The sequence below is a fragment of the Medicago truncatula genome, chromosome 3 (assembly GCF_003473485.1).
Source record: "Medicago truncatula cultivar Jemalong A17 chromosome 3, MtrunA17r5.0-ANR, whole genome shotgun sequence".
Lineage (NCBI taxonomy): Eukaryota > Viridiplantae > Streptophyta > Magnoliopsida > Fabales > Fabaceae > Medicago > Medicago truncatula.
The window spans coordinates 50,424,683-50,451,238 of record NC_053044.1 but is presented as its reverse complement, the minus strand read 5'-3'; the positions used below and the strand labels follow the sequence as shown (position 1 = coordinate 50,451,238).

The 26,556-nt window shown below is 32.9% G+C and overlaps 3 protein-coding genes and 1 pseudogene across 3 annotated transcripts; all 4 read left to right on the top strand.

Moving 5' to 3' along the window:
- Positions 1–17: 17 nt before the first annotated feature.
- Positions 18–1,671, top strand: LOC11432320 (uncharacterized acetyltransferase At3g50280). The gene has a single exon (XM_003603024.4). It carries the CDS (start codon positions 119–121, stop codon positions 1,490–1,492), a length of 1,374 nt encoding a protein of 457 aa, XP_003603072.1. The 5' UTR covers positions 18–118; the 3' UTR covers positions 1,493–1,671.
- Positions 175–24,692, top strand: LOC11435203 (uncharacterized acetyltransferase At3g50280). Its single transcript, XM_003603019.4, has 2 exons — positions 175–198; positions 23,191–24,692. Exons 1-2 carry the CDS (start codon positions 196–198, stop codon positions 24,556–24,558), a joined length of 1,371 nt encoding a protein of 456 aa, XP_003603067.1. The 5' UTR covers positions 175–195; the 3' UTR covers positions 24,559–24,692.
- On the top strand, positions 2,043–3,890 carry LOC11420911 (uncharacterized acetyltransferase At3g50280). Its single transcript, XM_003603023.4, has one exon. It carries the CDS (start codon positions 2,379–2,381, stop codon positions 3,750–3,752), a length of 1,374 nt encoding a protein of 457 aa, XP_003603071.2. The 5' UTR covers positions 2,043–2,378; the 3' UTR covers positions 3,753–3,890.
- On the top strand, positions 17,135–18,735 carry LOC11434259 (uncharacterized acetyltransferase At3g50280-like; annotated as a pseudogene).
- Positions 24,693–26,556: the final 1,864 nt, after the last annotated feature.

Genomic DNA, 26,556 nt, shown 5'->3' with positions numbered 1-26,556 from the left:
TATACAGACAATGCATTATCATTTGGTTTAATAATTTTTTATTACTAATAATCTTTATAAGAACAAGAAGAACCAAGTTCTCTGTAACACACATCTGTGTCCTTTTGCCATCTGAAAAATGAACACTCCTTCTCTAAACCTTGTTTCTGAATGTTTTATCAAACCATGTCCCCCAATCGAAGACTCAAACCAAATATGCTATTTAGGACCTTGGGATATTAGCATGTTATCTGCATACTATATTCAAAAGGGTCTTCTCTTCAAAAAACCAACATCATCATCACTAAACAAACAACATTTCATAGAGAACTTGGTAGAGAAACTGAAACACTCCCTTTCCCTCACACTTTTCCATTTCCATCCCCTCTCAGGCCGTCTTGTTACTAAAAAATCTGAAGACCCTCATTTTTACACTGTTTTTGTTGATTGCAAAAACAGTCTCGGAGCTAAATTTATTCATGCAACTTTAGATATCACCATCAATGATATTCTCTCACCTGTTGATGTGCCACCTATTGTTCATTCATTCTTTGACCACCACAGAGCAGTCAACCATGATGGACACACCATGTCTTTGTTGTCCATTCAAGTTACTGAATTATTGGATAGTGTTTTTATAGGTTGTTCCATGAATCATTGTATTGGTGATGGAACTGGTTATTGGAATTTCTTTAACTCATTTTCTGAGATATTTCAAAATGATGTTCATGTTCCTGTTCCGATTTCACATAAACCTATTCACAATAGATGGTTTCCAGAAGGTTATGGTCCAATCATCAGCCTTCCTTTCAAACATCATGACGAGTTTATTCATAGATATGAAACACCTATTTTGAGAGAGAGAATATTTCATTTTTCAGCAGAGTCTATTGCGAAACTTAAAGCAAAAGCTAACAAAGAGTCTGATACAAACAAAATCTCTTCTTTTCAATCCTTATCAGCACTAGTTTGGAGATCTCTAACGCGTGCACGTCAGTTACAACAAGGTCAACGAACAACTTGCAAATTGGCCGTAAACAACCGAACGAGAATGGAACCACCTCTTCCTAAGGAATATTTTGGGAATTCCATCTACGCAGTGAGGGCTGAAACAACGGTAGGGGAATTGCTGGAAAATGATCTAGGATGGGCAGCATGGAAGATTCACCTGGCTATTGCAAATTATGATGATAAAGTGGTGCGAAACTCGGTTGAAGAGTGGTTACGTTCGCCTTTTGTGTATCGAATGGATCTGTTTTTTGATCCTTATACTGTGATGATGGGTAGTTCACCGAGGTTTAATATGTATGGGAATGAATTTGGAATGGGAAAAGCATTGGCAGTTAGAAGTGGATATGCTAACAAATTTGATGGAAAAGTAACTTCATATCCAGGTCAAGAAGGAGGAGGGAGCATTGATCTTGAAGTGTGTCTTTCACCTGAGAAAATGATGGTTCTGGAAACAGATCAAGAGTTCATGAATTCGGCGTCGGTGTGTAGTCCTTTGTTCTAGTCTTTGAGTATGCTATTGTGCTGTTTAATGGGAATGCGAGTGGTAAATTTCTTTTACCCTTCATCATACAAAGGGCACTTTGTAACATTTAAAAAATAACAGCCTAATAATGAACTCTAATTGAGATTTTGGTGTTTTACCTACAATACACATTTCCTGTTTTCATTTACCAAAACCAACAATATATATCTTTTAAAATACGTTTGTATTAAGCTAAGATATGCCGATTATTTATATTTAATAATCAAGGAAATTGTGTTTTGTTGTCTTCTATAAATATTATCGTTTAGACAGACATTATCAAACTGTATGGTGCAAATTTTATTGTGTTTTACTGAAAATGTGTTTCCGAGAGGAATATTTCTCTGTCATTTAGGCACTACATCCAAAGAGGCCTATTATTCATAAAGCCGACACCACAAAATAACCATCAAGAAGATTTCATTGATCTAAATGTGTTTTTTTTTTTTTTCCTGACGAAATGTGGCCGTCACATTTTACATTAGCGGACCAATACTTCACATTTCAGTTAACATTTTTAAGCTGTGATTTCAGCAATAGGTGCTATAGGTTCTAATGTATTATCACCCTGCATCTATCATGTGTATGTGGCAATGATAGATGAACATTTGATCCTCATTTTGTTGAATCTATATTTAAAAATTAAGCAATAATAAAAGCAGGGTGGATTTTCTTTAAAAAAAGCAGGGTAGGTGGTTATTCCTTTTTTGAGTGGGATTCACGTTCTACTCACAACAACTTCGACGAACCTTCTTTCTTATTCAATTTTGGCAGCCGACTCTTTTTATCATCATCATAAGAATAGTTAAAAAAAAAAATGTCTTCATAAGAAACGAGATCTCTCTGTGCTACAACACACATCTAAATGATGAGCACCCATTGTTTAAAACTCGTTTCTGAATGCTTTATCAAACCTTATCCTCCAATTGAAGACTCAAAGCAAATTTGCTATTTAGCACCTTGGGATATTGTCATGTTGTCTGCGAATTATATCCAAAAGGCCCTTCTCTTCAAAAAACCAACTTCATCACTAAACCAACAGCATTTCATTGACAAACTCAAACACTCCCTTTCCCTCACACTTTTCCATTTCTATCCCCTCTCAGGTCGTCTTGTTACTAAAAAATCCGAAGATCCTCATTCTTACACTGTTTTTGTCGATTGCAAAAACAGTCTCGGAGCTAAATTTATTCATGCAACTTTAGATATTACCATCAATGATATTCTCTCACCAATTGATGTCCCACCCATTGTTCATTCATTCTTTGACCATCACAGAGCAGTCAACCATGATGGACACACCATGTCTTTGTTGTCCATTCAAGTCACTGAATTATTAGACGGTGTTTTCATAGGTTGTTCCATGAACCACGCTGTTGGTGATGGAACTGCTTATTGGAATTTCTTTAATACACTTTCTGAGATATTTCAAAAGGTTGTTGATGTTGATGTTCATATTCCTGTTCCTATTTCACACCAACCTATTCACAATAGATGGTTTCCTGAAGGCTATGGTCCAATTATCAACCTTCCTTTCAAACATCACGACGAGTTTATTCATAGATATGAAGCACCTATTTTGAGAGAGAGAATCTTCCATTTTTCAGCAGAGTTTATAGCAAAACTCAAAGCAAAGGCAAACAAAGAGTGCGAGACAACGAAAATCTCTTCGTTTCAATCTTTATCTGCACTAGTTTGGAGATCTATAACTCGTGTGCGTCGACTACACCATGATCAGAGAACGACTTGCAAATTGGCTATAAACAACCGAACGAGAATGGAACCGTCTCTTCCTAAGGAATATTTTGGGAATTCAGTTTACGCAGTGAGCACTGAAACAACAAAAGGTGAGTTGCTGGAGAATGGACTAGGATTGGCATCATGGAAGATTCATCTAGCTATTGCAAAATATGATCACAGAGTTGTGCGACAATTAGTGGAAGAGTGGTTGCGGTCTCCTATAGTGGTTCGAATGGACATGTTGGTTGATCCTTACTCTGTGATGATGGGTAGTTCACCAAGGTTTAATATGTATGGGAGTGAATTTGGAATGGGAAAAGCTTTGGGAGTTAGAAGTGGATATGCTAACAAGTTTGATGGAAAAGTAACATCATATCCAGGTCAAGAAGGAGGAGGGAGCGTTGATCTTGAAGTGTGTCTTTCGCCGGAGAAAATGACGTTGCTAGAAACCGATGAAGAGTTCATGAATTCAGTTTCTGTGTTTAATCCTTTGTTCTAGTTTTGAGTATGCTAGTGCTGTGTAAATTTCTTTTACACTTCATCAGACAAAGGGCACATTGTAACATTTTAAAAATAACAGCCAAATAAATGAAGGAAAATTCTACGGTGAAGTCGTAAGAATGATTTTTTTGGTGAAGTTAATACTATAACATCAAAATGTAATGAGTAACACATACAATGACATCAAAAGTTCAGTCCTCATAGTATCATCAACTCATATGATTAACAAGACTACACTTAATCTAATTTTATCCTACCTTGTTATAAGTGTAACGCCCCACAAAATGTAACACTTAAGACTATCACATAATATCATCAATTATGTTTGCATGCTAAAGATTCCGACAATAAAATAGTACCTGTAAGTCCAAGATATTGCAAGCATTACTAGATGAATTACTATTGATCATTAATCAGAAATCAACAATTTAAAAATGAGCAAAAATACCCTTCATTTTCACCTGAAATCTCAATTATGCCATTAAACTTTGATGAAAATTACAAACTTATCCCTGATCTCATATTTGTGTTTGTATTTTTGTGTCTGTTTATCATTGATGTTTCTTCTATTCAGCCATCTTTACTGCTTTCTTTTTAGTTGTTGGATTAAATCGATATGTGAAAGATAAAAAGAATAAAAAGTGGAATTAGATTGAGATATACAATGTTTTCTTCTTCAATACCCAGCTGACTGTAATATGACCTTTTTCTACCCTTTCATACTCTACTAGTTGTGATATGAGTACACCATCTCTCCATTTGTATTATTATAAATACTAGGGTTAATGGTGCTTTACCCCCTGTAATATAGGTTATTTAAATTTTTTTTTTTGAATTACCCCCTGTAAAATATTTTTTTTTTGGAATACCCCCTAATAGGTATAAAAAAACGATTTTATTTTATTTTTTTTGCAGAATTTTTTCGTTTTTTTATGACCTATTAGGGGGGTATTCCAAAAAAAAAATATTTTACAGGGGTGTAAATCAAAAAAAATATTTTACAGGGGAAAAATAAAAAATGACCTATATTACAGGAGGTAAAACACCATTAACCTTAAATACTAATTACAATTAAACTATTTATTTGAGTGGGAATATAATTTCATAACGTCGCTACTATAGATTATTTTATGGGTGTTTCAAATTTAGGCATAACATGGAGGATGGGTCACTTGATTTTTTAATCAAGAAGGATAAGATCAATTTTTACAGCTTATAGAAAACACTGCCTAAGTTCAAAACTGAAAAGAAATAATCTTGGAATACATTGTTATATAAAAAAAACCAAAAAACACATCTGCATCGTGGCACTTTTACCTTTCTGCGGATGAACATTGTGCACCTGTTTGAATGGTGGCTCGATCCCATTTTCTCCCAGTCCTTTAATTTTGCTTTTCAGATTTTTTTTTATAGAACAATGTATTACAGGTTGCTTGATGCTGCTGGTGGTGGTGGGGAGGAAGGAGAGAAAAGGGTGGTGGAAGGTGTAAAAAAATAATTTGATGTTGGAAATGTATGATAAGATTGTGTTCCCAGATTAATCTAATGGCTAAAGTGAACTTTTCCATGGTGGGAAAGTTTTACACTTTCCCATGTTAAATGCCGCCATACATTCATGAGAATTGCTGTTCACACATTTGATAAGGCTGTGCCATACGAGTAAATGACGTTTTTGCCCCCTCGGCAGTTAACTGTCGAGGAAATGTTTCATCAGATGAAACAGCCACCTGCTCCCCTTACATATTATTTTCATCATCAACTTCATTTCCACCTCCATTCAATCCCAAAATCCAATATTTTTTTCATCAATTCTTGATCCAAAATCATTCAATTATCAAGCATAGGAGGTATCAACACACTTTTGACGTAAAAAAACAGGTATTGAGCATTTTAATCCGTTCATTTTTTGGTTTTTTATGGGTATCTACATCAATTACATAGAACACTGTCATGGGAATCATCGGCAGTTAACTGCCGAGGAAAACCTCGGTAGTAAGGTGCCGAGGAACTCTTGTGAAAAATTTTCACAACGAAAAAATGGGAGCTACTGCCATTTTTTCAAAAAAAAAATCCTTTTGTTTTTTTGTTTTGTTTTTATTTTAATTTATTATGGCATTGATGTTTATGCATTAGTTAGTTGTTAATTCATATTTATGTGTTGTATAATTATAGTAATGGTAGAGAATGCGGAAGATGTTTCGGGAGAGACAAAACAAAATTTTGTCGAAATTTCCGGAGATGTCAAACCGCCTAAGGTTGAAGCGAAACCAAACATTGATGGAGCTTCCGTCCATGTTGAAGCTTCAAAGTATGTTGGCGGCTCCGGTGTCCTCCCACTTCAAGCCCATGAGGTCGACACGGCTAGGTTTTTTTTTCAGAAGACGTTAAGTCGAAAGATAGAGATGAATTGCTTGAGTGGGTGCGTCGTCAGCAAATAAGGCGGGATTTACAATAGTTACACAAAGATCAAACTTGATCAATCCAATGTTCCGCCTAGTGTGTGAAAGGAGTGGAGCTCACAAAGTGCCGGAAAAAAAACCAAAGCATGCGAGAACGGGCTCAAGAAAATGTGGGTGCTTGTTCATGATTAGTGGATATCAAAGTAAGCAAACAAAGGAATGGGGATTGAACATTCTTAATGGAGTTCACAACCATGCGATGGAGCCGGCTTTAGAAGGACACATTCTTGCCGGTAGATTAAAGGAGGACGACAAGAAGATTGTACGTGACTTGACCAAGAGCAAGATGCTTCCAAGAAATTTTTTGATACATTTGAAGAACAAAATACCACATTGCATGACAAATATGAAGCAAGTGTACAATGAACGTCAACAAATATGGAAGACAAATAGAGGTGACAAGAAGCCGTTGCAATATCTAATCTTTATGTTGGAGGAGCACAACTATACTTATTACTCAAGAACACAAAGTGAAAGTACTACAATCGAAGATATCTTTTGGGCTCATCCAACATCCGTTAAGTTGTTTAACAATTTTCCAACGGTTTTGGTTATGGACTCCACCTACAAAACCAACATGTATAGGATGCCAATGTTTGAGGTAGTTGGGGTCACTTCGACCGATTTGACATATTCGGTTGGGTTTGGATTTGTGACACATGAGAAAGAGGAAAACTTTGTTTGGGTTTTAAAAATGTTGCGTAAACTTCTTTCGTCAAAGATGAATATGCCTAAGGTGATTGTTACCGACATGGATATGTCTTTGATGAAAACGATTGCAAATGTTTTTCCCGAAAATTATGCAATGAATTGTTACTTTCATGTGCAAGCAAATGTTAAACAAAGGTGTGTCTTAGATTGTAAATATCCTTTAGGAAAAAAGGATGGGAAAGAGGTGAGTAATCGCGATGTTGTCAAGAAGATAATGAGGGCATGGAAAGCTATGGTTGAATCGCCCACTCAACAGTTATATGCAAATGCATTAATGGAGTTCCAAGATTCATGTAGTGATTTCCCAATTTTAAAAAAATTATGCCATGACCACCTTGAATGAAGTGAAGGAGAAAATTGTGAGGGCATGGACAGGCCATGTGTTGCATCTTGGTTGCAGGACCACGAACAGGGTCGAATCGGCTCATGCTTTATTGAAGAAATACTTGGACAATAGTGTGGGTGATTTGGGTACTTGTTGGGAGAAAATACATGACATGTTGTTGCTTCAGTTCACTGCTATACAAACATCCTTTGGTCACAGCGTTAGCGTGTTGAAATATAGATTCAAAGATGTCACTTTGTACTCGGTGTTAGGTGGTCATGTGTCTAGATATGCTTTGGACAACATTGCTTTGGAAGAGACACGTTGTAGGGAAACATTGTGCATGGACAATGACATTTGTGGTTGTGTTCAAAGGACATCTTATGGGCTACCATGTGCATGCGAAATTGCTACAAAAAGTTGTGCACATCTTGTTGATAAGTGGTTGACTTTTCCGGACATGGGACACATTGTTGCTAATTATTACAAAACGTGTGTGGTCGTGTTGACAAATCTTGAAGTTGGAAACTCGGAATCTTTTTTCCCACTAAGAGGGCCACCACCGCCGGGTAATCAAAAAACTCTCATCTTGTGCCTTAGGGCAATTCCGAATCATTTCGTGCTTATTTCCTTGAAGAATGGTTGTCCACTACCTCCATCATCTATGGAGTGGCACAATCACAAGAAAAAAGATGCAGTGACTTGGGAAGATGAGTATTTTGATCAATATGAGTTGTTCCGAAAGCTCATGGCTATTGAAAGTGGAAACAAACCGTCGAAACCACAAAAGGAGTCAAACAAAGCGGCGCCTATTTTGTTGGACACTCCCGAAAAACCAAAGCAACAATTTGAAGTTATTGCGGAAGATGAGGAAGATTTTATGTCACTTGATCTTCTCCAATCACTTGATCTTTAATGAGTGATTTTTTGGTCGGTGTTAGTCCTTTTTTTTGGTAGAAATTACACCGACGTATATTTTGGGGTCGAAATTATAACGCCAATTTTTTGTGGCCAATATATAAGTAACATTATGTAATTTATATTGATATATATATGATAATATGACTTTTATGTGGTGAAACTAGTGCAATACTTATTTATAGCTTATTAATGTTTACGTATTTGATTTATTTGTTATTACATTCCATTTAATTTTGTTCTAATCTATGATTCTTTTCTTAAAGCTTTTTTCAAGTGAGACATGTTTGAGGTTGCACAAATTGAAGGGCGTGTTAGGTACTCTGCGTTTAAAAAGACGGTTAAGGTTATGATAACTCCGACAGACTCTCTTGACGATTTGAAGGCACAACTTAACACTTATTTTGAGCATCTTGGTGAAAATCAATATACACGTCACTTGTTTGGTCAAATGTCATGCATAGATCTAGCAGAAGATAGAGATGAATACGCATGGAAAACGGCAAGCTATATGCCTTGGCTTATTCGCGACGATGACGACGTCGGATTTATGTTTTGGAATATGGTGGAAGATAATATATTATATATGTATGTTCGTTCCACATGCAATTGTGTTGAATGTAAGTAGGGATTTAATTTAATGATGTGTAATGAGTTGTTTAATTATGGACACTTAATTATGGACACTTTGTAACGTTTTGATGAATTTCAAATGTTTGTGTAATTTGAACCAAATGTCGGTTTAATTTAATTATGGACAATTGTAAAAGATATTGTATTTATCTTGTTTATGTCCGAGTTTCACATTTGTATGAATTATTTTGCCTTTGAAAATACTTTGGTTTAATTACAGGTAAAAACTGGCCGAAAAAATGGCTTGGAAATGTTTAGAATTATGCAGTTAACTACCGAGGTTTTCCTCGGCAGTTAACTGCAGCCGGAATTCAAATTTCTCGGTAGTTAACTGCCGAGAGGGCAAAAACGTCATTTACTCGTATGACACAACCTTATTAAATGTGTAAACAACAATTCTCTACATTCATTATACATAGTAACATTGATACGTCATACGTGCTTTGTTACGAATTTGGTCACAGAACCGGTTTTAACAAAGAAATTGCCAGCTAGTGTATAATTACTACTCTTTTTAGTTCCTTTACACTCTCAATTTTTTTTTTTAAGAAGATAAAATGAAATATATTCATCAAACAAAATATTCTATCTAGCATAAAAAATGTAAGAATAGAACCTCAAGAGTACACTATGTCAATTAATACCGGAAATTACTACACCAAAGCATCGAATTAGTCTAACTACAATTACTACCGGAAATTTAATTATAATATAACTACTTAAATAAAAATTATTGTGAACCATATAAGAAGTTGAAAAACCATGTATTTGTTCGGAACTAATCACTTTTTTTTTTATTAATTAATTTAATGATTAAAATTCACCTTTTTTAAGGTGAATAAATGGAGTATCCAGAGTTCGAACACTAATCACTTCTTTATCAAATGGAAAAGTAATGATAATTGACAGTGCTATCTTCATTTTTTTTCTTCTAGTTAATCAAAACCTTGGCTAAAATAATGATTAATTAAATCCTAATTGAACTAACAAACTTGATAAAAATTAATAAAAGTGTTTCTTTTTCTTTCAAACTCTTTTCACCCATCCAGTTTTTTTCACATTAATGTTTTAAATAAATATTGGCCACCAATAGTTAAAATATACACAATCAATTAATGTCTTATTTCTCAAAAAACAAGACAAAACCATATTCACAAATTGACAAAAATGTTATGTTGCAGCTAACCTTACACAAGACTTGGCTATCATTCAACTTGTACAACAGGTATGTGGTTTGATGTCCAACATGCAGCTATGCAAACTGATTTTACTTGAGGCCATTTTTTATTTGGGCTTAATACATGCTTTGGTCCCTTAACTTATTTTTGAATTTCATTTTGGTCCCTTAACTTTAAACCGTCTCAACTTGGTCCAATAACTTTACCTCCGTTTACCTAAGTGGTCCCTTCTGTTATTTTTTTAACAGAAGGGGTCGCTTAGGTAAACGAAGGCAAAGTTATGGGACCAAATTGAGACGGTTTAAAGTTGAAGGATCAAAATGAAATTCAAAAATAAGTTAAGGGACCAAAGCATGTATTAAGCTTTTTTTTTTTTATATATATAATAATTAAGAAGCAAATTATTTGTTATATACTATGTAACATATAACACTTCAGATTGAAAGGTTGTTCAGTTTCCAACAAATCAAAACATATATTTCTATTCAATAAATTAATTTTTTTCTCGAGTTATTAATCGTGTTGATATGTGTCTGCATCAATATTTTGTGTCTATGTTAGTGTTTCATAGATTAAATTATATGCACATGCACATCCTGAAGCAGAAGTGATATCTTTATCACCAAAACCATTGATGGCAACAAACAGATTCGTGTGTGAAATCTGTTTAAAAGGATTTTCAAAGGAATCAAAATCTTCAACTTCATCGACGTGGATATAACCTACCTTGGAAGCTGAAACAAAGAACAAGTAAAGAAATAAGGAAGAGAGTGTATGTGTGTCCAGAGAAGACCCGTGTTCATAATCATCCTTCAAGGGCTCTGGGAGATTTAACAGGGATAAAGAAGCACTTTTGTAGGAACCACAGTGAGAATAAGTGGAAGTGCTCAAAATTTTATGCTGTTCAATCGGATTGGAAAGCACACTCATGAAAATACAACAAGTTCATCAAATGAAAATCCTTCTATTTTAAAGAGGAAAAGAAACCTCCCTAGAAATCTAGGCAAGCTTCTTATAATTCCATGGCTTATCTCTTTTTTATTTTCTTTATCTCTAGTTACTTATTCTTATCATAAGTATATTAAAATTTCAAAGCTAATTAATTATCACAGTAAAAAGAAAACCAGAAATAAGTTCAAAATTACAACATTTATTAACATTTATTTTTGAATTTTATTTTGGTCCCTTAACTTTAAACCGTCTCAATTTGGTCCCATAATTTTACCTCTGTTTACCTAAGTGGTCCCTTCTGTTAAAAAAACTAACAGAAGGGACCACTTAGGTAAAGAGAGGTAAAGTTATGGGACCAAATTGAGACGGTTTAAAGTTAAGGGACCAAAATGAAATTCAAAAATAAGTTAAGGGACCAAAGCATGTATTAAGCCTTTTATTTGCTTCACAACTTGTTTGTGCAACTTAATCAACATTTTGCTGCTTTATGTTTTTATGGAAATATAGAAACCTTAAAATTTGGGAGGATGTCACTGAGCTCAGTGTTGTTGTTGTTGAGAGAGCTCAGGGGTTAATTGACGACTGGCAGAAGGCTAATGTATCGCAGCTAAACGCGCATTCTGCTACGGTTCAGCCGCACGTTTCTCAGCATAATGTTGGCCAGCAGCTGGCTGCTGTCACGGTCCAGCAAACTGTGTTGTAGCAACAGACTGTCCGTATCAGCAATGCTGTTCAGCAGTGGCAACCGCCAAGGCTCGGGAGGTTTAAGTGCAACGTGGACGCGGCCTTTTCGGAGCAATTTCGAAGGACAGGTATCGAGATTTGTTTACGTGATGAAACCGAAACTTTATGTGTTAGCCAAACTGATGCATTTTGAATCCTTGCCCCATGAATGTTGGCGAAGCATTAGGACCAGTGGCGGAGCTAGATTTTTTTTGGAGCCTGGGCAAAATAAAACAACGATAAGTTTTAGTGACAGCCGCAACCGTAGGTAGAGGTCCAAAATGTTTTTAAAATGGTCTCCTTAGAATTACCTACGATTTTTTTCCGTAGGTAAAGATGGAAAACATGCAGTGACAGTCATTTAGCAATGACAAACAGATTTAGCTACGGAAATTTTCCCTATAGTGACGGATTTTGGCCGTCACTAAAAGTCAAATTTCTTGTAAATTTCTCGTAACGATAAAAAGAAAGTATGGGTTGAGCCCGGACGCGTGCCCGAGCTAGCTGGGGGGTAAAATCGCCCATGATTAGGATTGTTCCATGCTATTCAATGAATGCAAGATATGCAATTTAATAATGTTGAGTTTGAACTTGATTCAAAGGTGACTAGGGATGCTTTCCATTCATGCCATACAGACAACACAAAATTTGGAAGCATTATGAAGGCTTGCAGGGAGATGTTCTCTGTACATTTTACAAACTTCAGGGTCAAGTTCACTAGGCGACAAGTCGAATGTGGCGGCTCATGCGTTGGCAGGAGAAGCCATTTTCTTATCCATTATTATTAATGAAATATTATAAACACTTTTCTCTAAAAAAAAAGGCTTAATTGATTTGCCGGCCCCTTAATTTATTTCTTTTATTCAATTTGGTCCAATAAGTCTTAACTCTCTCAAACACGTCCCTTAACTTATTTTCTTATTAAATTTGGTCAAATTTTGATAATTTTAATCCTTTAAAAAAAGACCGTTGGATTACGGAGGTCTATTGATAACATCTCGTCATTACGTAATTTTATATGTATTTTGATCACAATTTGGAGTTCACAAGGCAACTTATGCAGCAAAAAGAGCAGAAAATTGAAGAAAATACAAAGAAAGAAAACGTGTCACGATTTTGTAAAAACGTGACACGATTTTAGAAGACCAAAACATGCTTCGACATTGAGGAAAACGTGTCACGATGGCAAAATCGTGACACGATTTGAGGAAACCCTAAATCAGTTGGTTGCAATTCAAAGGAAAACGTGTCACGATTTACTTATTCATGGAGTTCTTATTCATGCACTCAAGGTAACACGTAGAAGTTATTGTGTCTCGGATGAGGAGTTTTAAAACACTTTTTAACTGATTCAAGAATTGATTAAAGAATAGATATTCATACTATTAAAGATTATTCAGATATTCTTGCATTATTCATGTTGACACTGATAATATTGCATTTATAACTGCAAATTAACAAATAACTAAGCAGTTTATAATAAATATACAGATAGGAAACGACAGAGTAAGGCAGAAAAAAAAAGAATTTATATGATAAACATATCAGGCTATTGAATTGTTAGGGAACAATGAAGGTGTAATTCTTATTCAAGTTATGTATAAGCAACATGCAACTAATATAGCTGTCTTGTTTTGTGCCCTTTATATATGTCAAAGTGCATGTGATATGCTCCTTTTTATTTTGATAAAAATGAAATTTTCGTTTCGTTCAATAGAACATTATTTCATTATCGTGCTTGCATTGAGCTACTCATCCTTTTTCCACTTTTTCCATGCTTCTGTCAATGGAGCAGGTTCTTGAATCAGTGTTTTAGAGAGAGATAGAGGAAGAAGAGTTAGAATCAGATTTTGGAACACAATTTCCTTTCTTTTTGTTCTTTCCTTTTTATTTTTTTTAATTATTTGTTGTTTTTTTCATTTATTTAATTCTTTAATTTATATGTGGCTTTTTTTATTTATTTTTAATTAAAACAATGCACACGTGGAGGCTTTGAAGTGTCACGTCAGCGTTGACCGAGTCAAAATTGATTTAGGGGGCCAAAACTGCCAAAAATCCAATACATAGGGGGCTGTTTTGTATTTTAATTAGTTAGGGGGCCAAAACTGCCAAAGATCCAATACATAGGGGGCTGTTTTGTATTTTAATTAGTTAGGTGTCCAAAACCGCAACTTTTTAAAACATAGGGAGACAAAAGTGCAATTAAGCCTATTATTAATCAGTGGGCTTGCTTTCTTTGCCGCTGGTACTGGGTGGTTGCACTAGGTTGCTTTATTACGATTAAATTATTATATCTTTTACTCGTGGTAATCGTTGTGAATTAAAAAATGAGAAATTATATTTGAACATTTATTTAGTGATACCTTTTGTAACAACTTTTTCTCATACTCATATTATTTTCTACTTTATCTCTCTATTGTTATGGTTTCCGTGCCAATACCACTTTTTTTTTTTTTTTTTTTATAAAATATAGTTGTCAAATAAATTGTCATCAAATTGATTGTTGAAATAAGGATCATCTTAAAAGATAGGCGGAGATTTCATCACTTGAATTTGAAGTACCCACAGATGCTGTAGGCCAGTCTGCACAACCACGTGGTCATACAGGATAGATAAAACAAGCCACATTTTTTTTGAGGGGTAGATAAAACAAGCCACGCATATAGTGTCACATATTCATTCGTTAATTCTTCTTAATAAAAAAAAAAAAAAATCATTAGCTAATTGCTTTTAATGGCAAGACCAATTTTATAAAAAATATTCAGGGTCCCAAAATTTGTTAATGTTTGAGGGATTAAAAATAAAATATGATATGTTTATGGAAACAAAAGCTTATATAATTCAACTTTTTATATCGTTAACCTGTTTGAAAAAAAAATCATTGATTAAAAATCAATTTTATGCTAATATTATATTTGATATATTTTTTTTCAAACCAAAATGATATATATTAATTAATAATAACAATGATCCACCCTGCATAAGGCGTGTAAAAAGTGAATCATCGATCAAAATTTACAAAGTCCAAGCAAGTGCCAAAAAAGAGGGGCACCATCATAACCAATCGAAAATAAGTTACCGGTAAACATCCATACAAAGTAACATGTGTTTCCACCAATCATAATAACTATAAATAAAGGATGGTTGTTTGTCTTTCACCCAGAAAAAAGATGTCATCTTGATTTTTTCAATGAGAACATAAGGATGTGATGCCACATTTTTAAAGATACGGTTATTCCGATCCTTCCAAATGACCCAAACACAAGCAAATCAAATACCTTTTAACAAAGATTGAGTGCACCGCGGTAATCCCGCCATATTGAAAAACTGAAGATGATTTTCACGTAACTCACAAGGAGACATCGAGTATAAGCCTAACCATTTCCACACATGATACCATAAAGTAACGAATGTTTCGCATTCCAAAAATAGATGTCGAGCTGTTTCCAAGACCTCACAACCAGCCGCACACAAAGAGTCAGCTGCTGAAAGTATATTCCACCTAAATAAATTTGCTCGCGTCGGTAATCTGTTACGAAGAAGGCACCACATAAAGAGAGATACCTTCGCCCGAATTTTCCTCCTATCTGCATGATCCTCAAAATTGGTAATAAAGCGATAGGCATCCCGGACCAAATATCCATGTGTAGGATCTAGAAGCCAGCTCCACCCGTCATTAACCTCAACCTGCAAAATAATGTTATTTAATAATACTACACACTCCCCCACGCATTCCTCCTCCCAAGCTAACGGTAGTAAAAACTAAAGACACCTAATTTATGACTTAATTTTCTTTTTAAGGATTGAGATATTTTATCATATAAAAAATAATATCCGTTCTCGTGAGTTTAGCTCAGTTGACAGGAACAATGCATATTATACAAGATTGTAAGGTTGGAGTTCGAATCCCGACAAAAAAAAACTCCATTATTGCTGAACCTTATCATTATTCAGTGAGCTTGCTTTCCTTGCCGCTGGTATTGGGTTATTAGGTTGCTTTATTACGATGAAATTATTATATCTCTTACTCGTGGTAATCGTTGTGAATTAAAAAATGAGAAATGATATTTGAACATCTATTTAGTGACAATTTTGCAACAAATTTCTCTCTCATACTCATATTACTTTCTACTTTATATCTCTATTGCTATTATTTCCGTGCTAATACCACTTTTTTCTTTGTAAAATATAGTTGTCAAATAAATTGTCACCAAATTAGTTGTTCAAATAACACTCATCTTAAAAAATAGGCGAGATTTCATCACTTGAATATGACGTACCGACACATGCTGTAGGCCAGTCTGCACAACCACGTGGTCATACAGGATAGATAAAACAAGCCACGCATTTTTTTTGAGGGGTAGATAAAACAAGCCCCGCATATAGTGTCACATATTCATTCGTTAATTCTTCTTAATAAAAAAAAATTCATTAGTTAATTGCTTTTAATGGCAAGACCAATTTTATAAAAAATATTCAGGGTCCCAAAATTTGTTAATGTTTGAGGGATTAAAAATAAAATATGATATGTTTATGGAAACAAAAGCTTATATAATTCAACTATTTATATCGTTAACCTGTTTGAAAAAAAAATCATTGATTAAAAATCAATTTTATGCTAATATTTTTTTTTGGTTTTAACGGTAGTTTAAGTGAAATTTCATTCATCTTCAAAAAATTCAAATGGAAATATTATTTTGGTTTCAAATGTAAGTATTTTATTAATTTATCCTTAAAAAAATGGAGGGTGTTTTAAATTCCCAAGACTTGTAGGGCTGCTGCAAGCGAGGGTGGATTCAAATCTATAACTTTTGATTAAATCTGAAGAGAGTTGATTATCTCATCTAAATATTTTTGGGTGTCATGAAACCTTTTCTATTGGACTTGTTTTCGGCAAGCGTCTGAACACGAAGCCAACAACAATCAAAGACATGTGGTGGCAATCTCTAATTAGGTAAGTCCTAAGCCCCATGTTAGTCCTCCCCGCCATTACGTGCCGCTAAGAGCATCCACAATGAAAGTAAACTAATAAGGACTCTTAAATGAACTTCACGTCTGCATATCGTTTATTTATATATTTTTAATAAAAGTATCTATTAAGAGTTATATGACTCCAATGACAATACACTAATAAGAGCTTCATTGAAAAGTATCTAAATAAGTCTCACTAACTTTACATCATTATACAAAAGTAATTCATTACTTCTTTTGAACGCGAGACCAACTTCTACATGTTTTATTATTTCTTTTGAATGTGAGACCCGTTAGTTGCTCATGAGAGAATCTTTATATAATTGTCCCTTAATTAATAGGTATCCATTTTTTCTTCCTCCAATGAGGTCCTTGGAAAATATTGGAAAATAAATCACTCTCTAATTAGTTTAATAATACTACTATCTTCAAAAGATTAATCCAAAGTATTATATTAGCGCAGAATACATGGCAGGAGGAAGGAAACAAGTTTATAAATACTACTATTTTCCAAAGAATGATGCAAACAAAAACATCTTCAAAAACTGACTTGTTTCTCCACTTCCAAAATATGAGCATCCCTTCCCTAAACATCGTTTCTTCATGTTTTATTAAACCTTATCCCACAATCAAAGACTCAAATCAAATATGTTATTTAACACATTGGGATATTGCCATGTTATCTACACATTATAACCAAAAGGGACTTATCTTCAAAAAACCAACATCATCATCACTAAACCAACAACATTTCATAGAGAACCTGGTGGAGAAACTGAAACACTCCCTTTCCCTCACGCTTTTCCATTTCTATCCCCTCTCAGGTCGTCTTGTTACTAAAAAATCCGAAGATCCTGATTCTTACACTGTTTTCGTCGATTGCAAAAACAGTCCCGGAGCTAAATTTATTCATGCAACTTTAGATATCACCATAAATGATATCCTCACCCCCATTGATGTCCCACCCATTGTCCATTCGTTCTTTGATCATGACAAAGCAGTCAACCATGATGGTCATACCATGTCTTTGTTGTCTATTCAAGTCACTGAATTAGTAGATGGTGTTTTCATTGGTTGTTCCATGAATCATTGTCTTTGTGATGGAACAGCTTATTGGAATTTCTTCAACACATTTTCTGAGATATTTCAAAATGATGTTCCTGCTGCTTCCCATTTCACATCAACCTATCCACAAGAGATGGTTTCCACAAGGTTATGGTCCAATTATCAACCTTCCATTCAAACATCACCATGAGTTTGTTCACAGATATGAAACACCCATTTTAAGAGAGAGAATCTTCCATTTTTCAGTGGAATCTATAGCAAAACTTAAAGCAAAGGCAAATGCAGAGTCTAATACAAACAAAATTTCTTCGTTTCAATCTTTATCAGCATTAGTTTGGAGATCTATAACTCATGCACGTCAACTACAACACGGTCAGAGAACAACTTGCAAAATGGCTACAAACAACCGAACAAGAATGGAACCACCTCTTCCTAAGGAATATTTTGGGAATTCACTTTATGTAGTGAGTGCTGAAACGACGGTAGGAGAGTTGCTGGAGAATGATCTAGGATGGGCAGCATGGAAAATTCATGTGGCTATTGCAAATCACGATGATAAAGTGGTGCGTAGGTCGGTTGAAAAGTGGTTTCGTTCTCCTTTTTTGTATCGAATGGATTTGTTCTTTGATCCTTATACTGTGATGATAAGTGGTTCACCGAGGTTTAATACGTATGGAAATGAATTCGGAATGGGAAAAGCTTTGGCAGTTAGAAGTGGATATGCTAACAAATTTGATGGAAAAGTAATTTCATATCCAGGTCAAGAAGGAGGAGGGAGCATTGATCTTGAAGTGTGTCTTTCACCTAAGAAAATGATGGTGCTGGAAACAAATGAAGAGTTCATGAATTCAGTTTGTGTTTAATCCTTTGTTCTAGTATTTGAATATGCTATAATGCTCTTTAATGGTGATGAAAAATAATTCTATTTCAATTTAAATAAGTGATTTATATATAGATTTAGGTTTTTTTCTTCGTGATTTAGTCGTTTCAAAGTAGTCATGTGTTGTTTGTTGTTTTGTGCAATATTGTTTGATTTTCAATCTTGTTATGGTGTTCATTTAATTTTTATCGAAAGATTAATTATTTATCAATAATTTACCCTTGTATACTATTAACTTGGATGTTATGAGTTTGTTTGCAGATTAATCCTTTACGTTTTTAGTGCTGTTGAATAATGTACTCTATCAATTTTAATGAATGAAAATAGTTTTGTTTTTGTCAAAATAAGAAGAAAATAATAGGCAAATAAAAGAGAGATAATATTCGTATAACTATTTTGGGACATATTTTGGAACAACTTTATATCATACTTTTTATTATGTTTCTATGAAGCTCGGATACTCCAAAATGGAGACGTACCCGTATCGGATACCGATACTCCACGGGTACTCGCAAATATGTACCCACAAAGTATCAGAATTAATTATTTTAATTTTTAATAAATATTTTATCGGATACTTATTTGATACTCCATGTGTAAACAAGGATACTTCTAAAATACTTCAAAGATACGTATCCTAGAAAAAGATGAAGAGTAAAAAAGTGAGACAACGTTGTAAAAATTCATTATAGATGTATAAGATTCAATTTTAGATATACATTAATAGAATTGTTTACTGATGAATCACTTAAAATTATACTTCTTGTGGATGAACGTAGCGAGAGAGGTGATTTAGTTAATCAACATCACATAAAATTTGCGTTGAGTTCTTTTAATGATGTTTCTCTCGATATCGCAACATATGAAAATGTAATATGGTTTATAAGAAAACTTTCAAAAAAATTATTTTGATCACATGTATTATTTTTTAAAAATTGTAACTTTTATAATAATACAATAATGAAGAGTAATTAGTGTTACTTTTCTTCTAGTATTTTACATACAGATAAATTTTATTATAAATTTTTGTTAACGTATCCTGACCGTATCATATCCTAAATTTAAAAAAATTCGCGTATCCGCGTATCCATATCGTATCGTACCCGCACCCGTATCCGTATCGGAGCTTCATTATATGTTTTTACTCTTTCTCTTATTGTTTTTGACCAATTAAAGAGAGAAAAATAAAATTATTCTAAAAATTATCATAAATAATTGTACAAATATTATTACTCTTACCTAAATCAACAACTTATATCTTTTGTTCGTAAAAAACAAAAACAACCACATCAATTAAGATACATTTTACATTATCTTCAATTATAATAATGGTTTAAGTGAACATTTGACCATTTAACTTTTTAAAAGTTACAATTTTGACCCCTAATAAAAAAATATAACAGTTTACCTCTCAACTTTACAAATCATTGCAAAAATATAGCAATTTTGGCCTTCTATTATTTTTTAAAAATATATACACCTTTGATCCCTTATCTTTAACAAAATAGCAATAACGGTGTAAAATGATTTTTATAAAATTTAATTAACAACATGATAAATGATTATATAATACTTCAAAAACATTTAATTTATTTTAAAAAAACATTTTACACCGTTCGTAATTTAAAAATTAAAAGTGAACCCTCCCCTCCTAAACCCTCAATCCAAACACAAGTTTGAAATGACTTTAAAGGTGGTAGTTAGATTACTATATAATGGCTATTATCCATTGCCTTCATTCTAAAAAACTAAGTCATATTATTCCTATTTCTCTTTTCACAACATGTTTTAGTACTGCTTTCTTTCTCACACTAAGCCATATATCTCGCATCACTCTTTTCTCACTGTGTGTTATACTAAGTTTATTTTTAACTTTGGGAAAGTTGGTTCTTTTTCAACATGTCTTGCATTAAGGCCTCTGTCTTAAGGGTGAAAGAATTGACGAGCTCCAAAATTCATCATTACGTCCACCCCCAATTTGAGTAGGTGTACACCTACACCGTTTCATCCAAAAAGTGAGATAGTAAAGGAAAACAACGTTTTCTTCTTCTATGTGAACACCATTGTGTGAAATCTATAGTCTATTATTTAATCAATGATGGTAGGAAGATTGGGGTTTCTCGGAACATCCTCCGAAAGGAATTTTGTAACACAAATATCTTTGTGTTTCCACTCGGAGGATGTTATGGTTTTGGGTGGTTACCCTACCATTCCAAGGCTGTTTTTAAGATAGTGGTTTACTTTCCTTTATCGATATCATTTGTATCCTTAATATAATGTGTGTAATTTTGTCGAAATATGTGAATAAAGATGTTTCATTTCCATTTCTGTGGAATATATGTTAAAAGTATAAAATACCTTGTTTTTTTTCTATTAATCAAATATGGTTTAATCAAACTTACGCACTAAAATCTTAATAATCCTAAAACTAATAACATATTTAGATTCGATATGTTCATGAAATTCTAGATTACACTGTTTCATCTAAAATAATGGAACTCAAATGAAAGAAACATTGTACGATTCATATAATATATTCCATTACCTTGCCTGATCCATTGAAAATGAATTTATGTGTCAAAGGATGCGAGTAACGACAACCTCACAGATATGACAACCTTTCTTCTCGTCGGCGATGGCGAATTCGGCGTTGTAATTGATGACCAGATCTTGAAAGAACTGATGAGGAGCTAAGTTGTAAATGTGTTTTTTGTTTCAAGAGGGAAGATATTAATGTTGTTTTTATGTATAATTTAAAAAAAAAAAAAAAAAAAAAAACTTAATCGACCATGTAATAATAAAAAGATTTGATTGAAAATACTTGAATTTCCCTTAAAAATAAAAGGAATATACTTGAATATATAATGGAAAAAGAAAAAGAAAAGGTATTTGACAAATGGAAGAGAGAAAATGTATATGACATTACTTATTGAAAAAATACCGCATTCTAATTGGTTGAAAGTGGCGACGGATTTAAATCCGTTCAAAAGTAACGGGACAATAAAAATTCATTTGTATATGATACTTATATGATACTTCAAATTCAATAACTTGTGTATGCTAAATGCCTCAGGCTAGACGGCCTTATTTTATAATTTGATCATCAAAACTACTGCAATTAAACCTATTTTAAATTCTTATTTTTATAGTCATAATAAAAATATGTCTTTTCTCACCTGAAGAAACAAAATGAGTAAATAGGCAAATACCCTCCTGAAGTTAACAAAACTTCAATTACACCTTTGAAATTTCACAACGTTAATCAATTTACCTCATCCGTCAAATTTTTCTCTTAGTGAACATGACGTTTTGCAAATACCCCCCTGAAGTTTTGCACTTATTTGCAAAATGCCCCCTAAACTTAAAAATTTATATTATTTTTTCTTAAAAACAAACAATTGATAGTTAAATATTAAAACTAACTATTAATTTTGGAATTTGGGAAAACTACATGCATATATACATCAAAATGGGGGAAAATGTGTATTTTTTAAAGTGACAGTAATGAGATGATTTGTGGATTAATTTCAAAGGTGAAGAAATATATGACTAACTGTTTGACATTTCTCAATAAGTGTTTCCTCTATACATACCGATCACATATTTCATTTGCTTATGATTTGTGTCTTTTTTACATGAATATTACTTAATATGCTATATATGATATGTCGGTCTGATAGTATTGTGGTGTGAGCTAGATTGTATACGATGAATGATTATCTCTGCCTGAAGCACAAACAAGAAGTTAGAATTAAGTTTTCTATAAAGTGTGTAAACAAGAACAAATCATATGAAAATATTGGGGGTTGTGTAGTTTAAATGATTTGAGCAAATTGTTGAAGGAGTTAGAGGAGTTAAAAGACTAAGATGGTGAAAGAGAAAATATAAATTTAAAACTGATTATTAGTTTGTCTATAAACCCATAAACATAATAATTTGTCTATTAAAAATAACCATTATTGTCACTTTAAAAATACACATTTTTTCCTATTTTGATGTATATATGCATGTAGTTTTTCCAAACTCTAAAGCTTTAATATTTAATCGTTTGTCTTTAAGAAAAAAATAATATTAATTTTTAAGTTGGGGGACATTTTGCACATAAGTGCAAAACTTCATGGGTATTTGAAAAACGTCATGTTCACTAACAGAAAAATTTGACGGAGAGGGTAAATTGATTAACGTTGTGAAATTTCATGAGTAATTAAAGTTTTGTTAATTTCAAAGGAGTAATTTATAAAATTTACAATTTTAAGGGTAATTGTCTATTTACTCGAAACAAAACATATCTTTACTAATAAACTAACAAGATTGTCAGCAAACTATTTTTATTGGACAAAGCTTTCAGCAAGTGTTTGAACACGTAGCCAACAACAATCAAACACATGTGGTGACAATCTCTAATTAGGTAAGTCCTAAGCTCTAGATAAGGCATTGAACCATTGATTTGCTTGCTTTGCGTGCTGCTGACACCTTCCTCTGAGCATCCTTATCGATCCTACAGAGACAATAAATCATTATCTCTAATTTGTTTATTAATACTACTATCTTCACATGAATGATACAACAAAAAAAAAAAAAAAAACTTCAAAAGAGACTCGTTTCTTCACCTCCAAAATATGAGGATCCCTTCCCTAAACATTGTTTCTGCATGTTTTATTAAACCTTATCCCCCTATCAAAGACTCAAACCAAATATGCTATCTAACACATTGGGATATTGCCATGTTATCTACACACTATATCCAAAAGGGACTTCTCTTCAAGAAACCAACATCATCACTAAACCAACAACACTTCATTGAGAACCTAGTGGACAAACTCAAACACTCTCTTTCTCTCACACTTTTTCATTATTATCCCCTGTCTGGTCGTCTTGTTACTAAAAAATCTGAAGACCCTCATTCTTACACTGTTTTCGTTGATTGCAAAAACAGTCGCGGAGCTAGATTTATTCATGCAACTTTAGATATCACCATAAATGATATTCTCTCACCAGTTGATGTCCCACCCATTGTCCAATCGTTCTTTGATCATGACAAAGCAGTCAGCCATGATGGTCATACCATGTCTTTATTAACTATTCAAGTAACTGAATTATTGGATGGTGTTTTTATAGGTTGTTCCATGAATCATTGTATAGGTGATGGGACTGGTTATTGGAATTTCTTTAACTCATTTTCTGAGATATTTCAAAATGATATTCATGTTCTTGTTCCGATTTCACATCAACCTATCCACAATAGATGGTTTCCACAAGGTTATGGTCCGATTATCAACCTTCCATTCAAACATCACGAGGAGTTTGTTCACAGATATGAAACATCCATTTTAAGAGAGAGAATCTTCCATTTTTCAGCTGAGTCTATAATGAAACTGAAAGCAAAGGCAAATGAAGAGTCTAATACAAGAAAAATTTCTTCGTTTCAATCTTTATCAGCATTAGTTTGGAGATCTATAACTCGTGCACGTCAACTACAACACGGTCAGAGAACAACTTGCAAACTGGCTACAAACAACCGAACGAGAATGGAACCACCTCTTCCGAAGGAATATTTTGGGAATTCACTTCATGCGGTGAGTGCTGAAACGACGGTAGGGGAATTGCTGGAGAATGATCTAGGATGGGCAGCATGGAAAATTCATCTAGCTGTTGTAAATCATGATGATAAAGTGGTGCGTAGGTCGGTTGAAGAGTGGTTTCGTTCTCCTTTTGTGTATCGAACAGATTTGTTTTTTGATCCTTACACTGTGATGATGGGTAGTTCACCGAGGTTTAATATGTATGGGAATGAATTTGGAATGGGAAAAGTTTTGGCAGTTAGAAGTGGATATGCTAATAAATTTGATGGAAAAGTAACTTCATATCCAGGTCAAGAAGGAGGAGGAAGCATTGATCTTGAAGTGTGTCTTTCGCCGGAGAAAATGATGGCGCTGGAAGCAGATGAAGAGTTCAACTTCTGGTGTTTACTCTCATGTTCGAGTCTTTGAGTATGTTATGGTGTTTGGTTGGGATGCAAAATCTAAATTAGTTTTAGGAAAATAATATGTTGACGCCCATTTTCCACCTTGAAAGAAGGAAATAAATGTAGGATACTGTTCAAATATCATTGCTATTTGTTTTACACCCGTGCATGTAATTATGTAAGATTTTCTCTAACATGTGCAAATAGCATTTGCACATATTAAAGTAAATAAAAGTAACAATTTTTTATATAAACTTGCAAATAACATGTGCACTCACACACAGTGAGTGTCTTGTGCTAGATAGTTCAAGTAAACATTATATTAAGGTAGAATATATATATATATATATATATATATATATATATATAGATGATGAAAACATTAATAAGAATAGGAAAAAGACGAACACCAACGTATCAATCTATCTTCCATTTCTTTTGTGCGCGTTTAATTATATATAAAAAGATATATTATATCCGTTTCTTTTTAATTGTTACATTTTGATATTTTACACAAACCAAAGCAATCAACAATTGATACTACTTTTGATGCAATAAGTTATACTTTTATTATAATGACCTTATTCATTTAATATATCATTTCATATATTTCTTTCTCCGCAATAAATAACTAAGGATAATATTGGTAAAATAACATTTGATGTTGTATTGAACTTTGAAAGTGACAGTTAAATAAGAACAAAATTTTTCTCCAAAAGTGAAGACACTTAAAAAGGAACGGAGGGAGTATCAATTTTAATATATACTATGATATGGTAAATAAGATTAAAATAAATTACCTAATTCTTTTTTTAAAATAAACTCTTTTTATAACGTATAATATTGTTCATATGTAGTGGAGTAATTTCTATTTTAATGAATTTAGTTTTTTTAACTAATAATTTAAATAATATTATAAAAGGTTAACATAGTAAATAAAATAAATAAAATATTTTAAATGAAGAGTAAAATAAAAAAGAAAAAGCCAACTCAAACTTATATATTCTCTTTATGTATGTATATGTATAGGAAAATTCTATGGTACACCCAATATATATATATATATATATATATATATATATATATATATATATTGGATGTACCATAGAATTTGCCTATATGTAGTGAAGGTGTGTTTTAACATGACGCACCTTTATGAAATGGACAAAAATACCACTTTTCCTTTTTAAAATTTGTATTAAGCAGTGGTAGTTTTGTAATTTTATATTTAAAATTGTCCAGATTTTTCTTCTTGCACACCTCGTTTTCCACCTTAAAAATGGCTCGAATGGATTCCAAGGCTCTGTTTGGTAAAAATAGCGGATAGCTTATAAGCTAGCTGATAGCTTTTAGCTGATAGCTGATAAGCTAACTGAAGTGTTTGGTAAAATTAGCGGTTCAACTAGCTTATAAACGTAAAATGACATAAAAGGGTATTTTTAATTCATTATAAAATTTGTATCAATTGATATTTAAAATATTTAAAATTTCATAGTTTAAATATATTAATCTAATATGTCTTTTATATGTTATTTTTAAATTCATAAATTGGCTAATGTTTTATTTAAAATTGATTTTATTTCAGTTTTTAGACTTTATAAAAAAATTAAACAAAACCTTTAAAAAAAAATTAATTGTTACCCACTAAAACAAAATTAAACGTATTGACCCAAAATCAAACAAAATTTTGTTTTTAGACTTAAAAACAAAATTAAACATAACGTAATATGATTTATTTAGGCAAACGTAACATATATTTTTTTAAGAAAAAATGTAGTTTTTATTTTTGTAAACATGAGCAAATATTTTGTAAAAATAAATAAAAGCGTGAGCATATATATTTAGTTAAAGTGAAATCTGGGATTAAAAGTGCTATATTTTTCTTCAACGTAGTTATTTATTACAAGGGTAGATATGAATTTTTGTTAAATTGATAAGGGTAAAAATGAGACAAAAAATGAGAAGCTATAAGCTATAAGCTCAAACGCTACTTGAAATAGCTTCTGAAAAATAGCTTATAAGC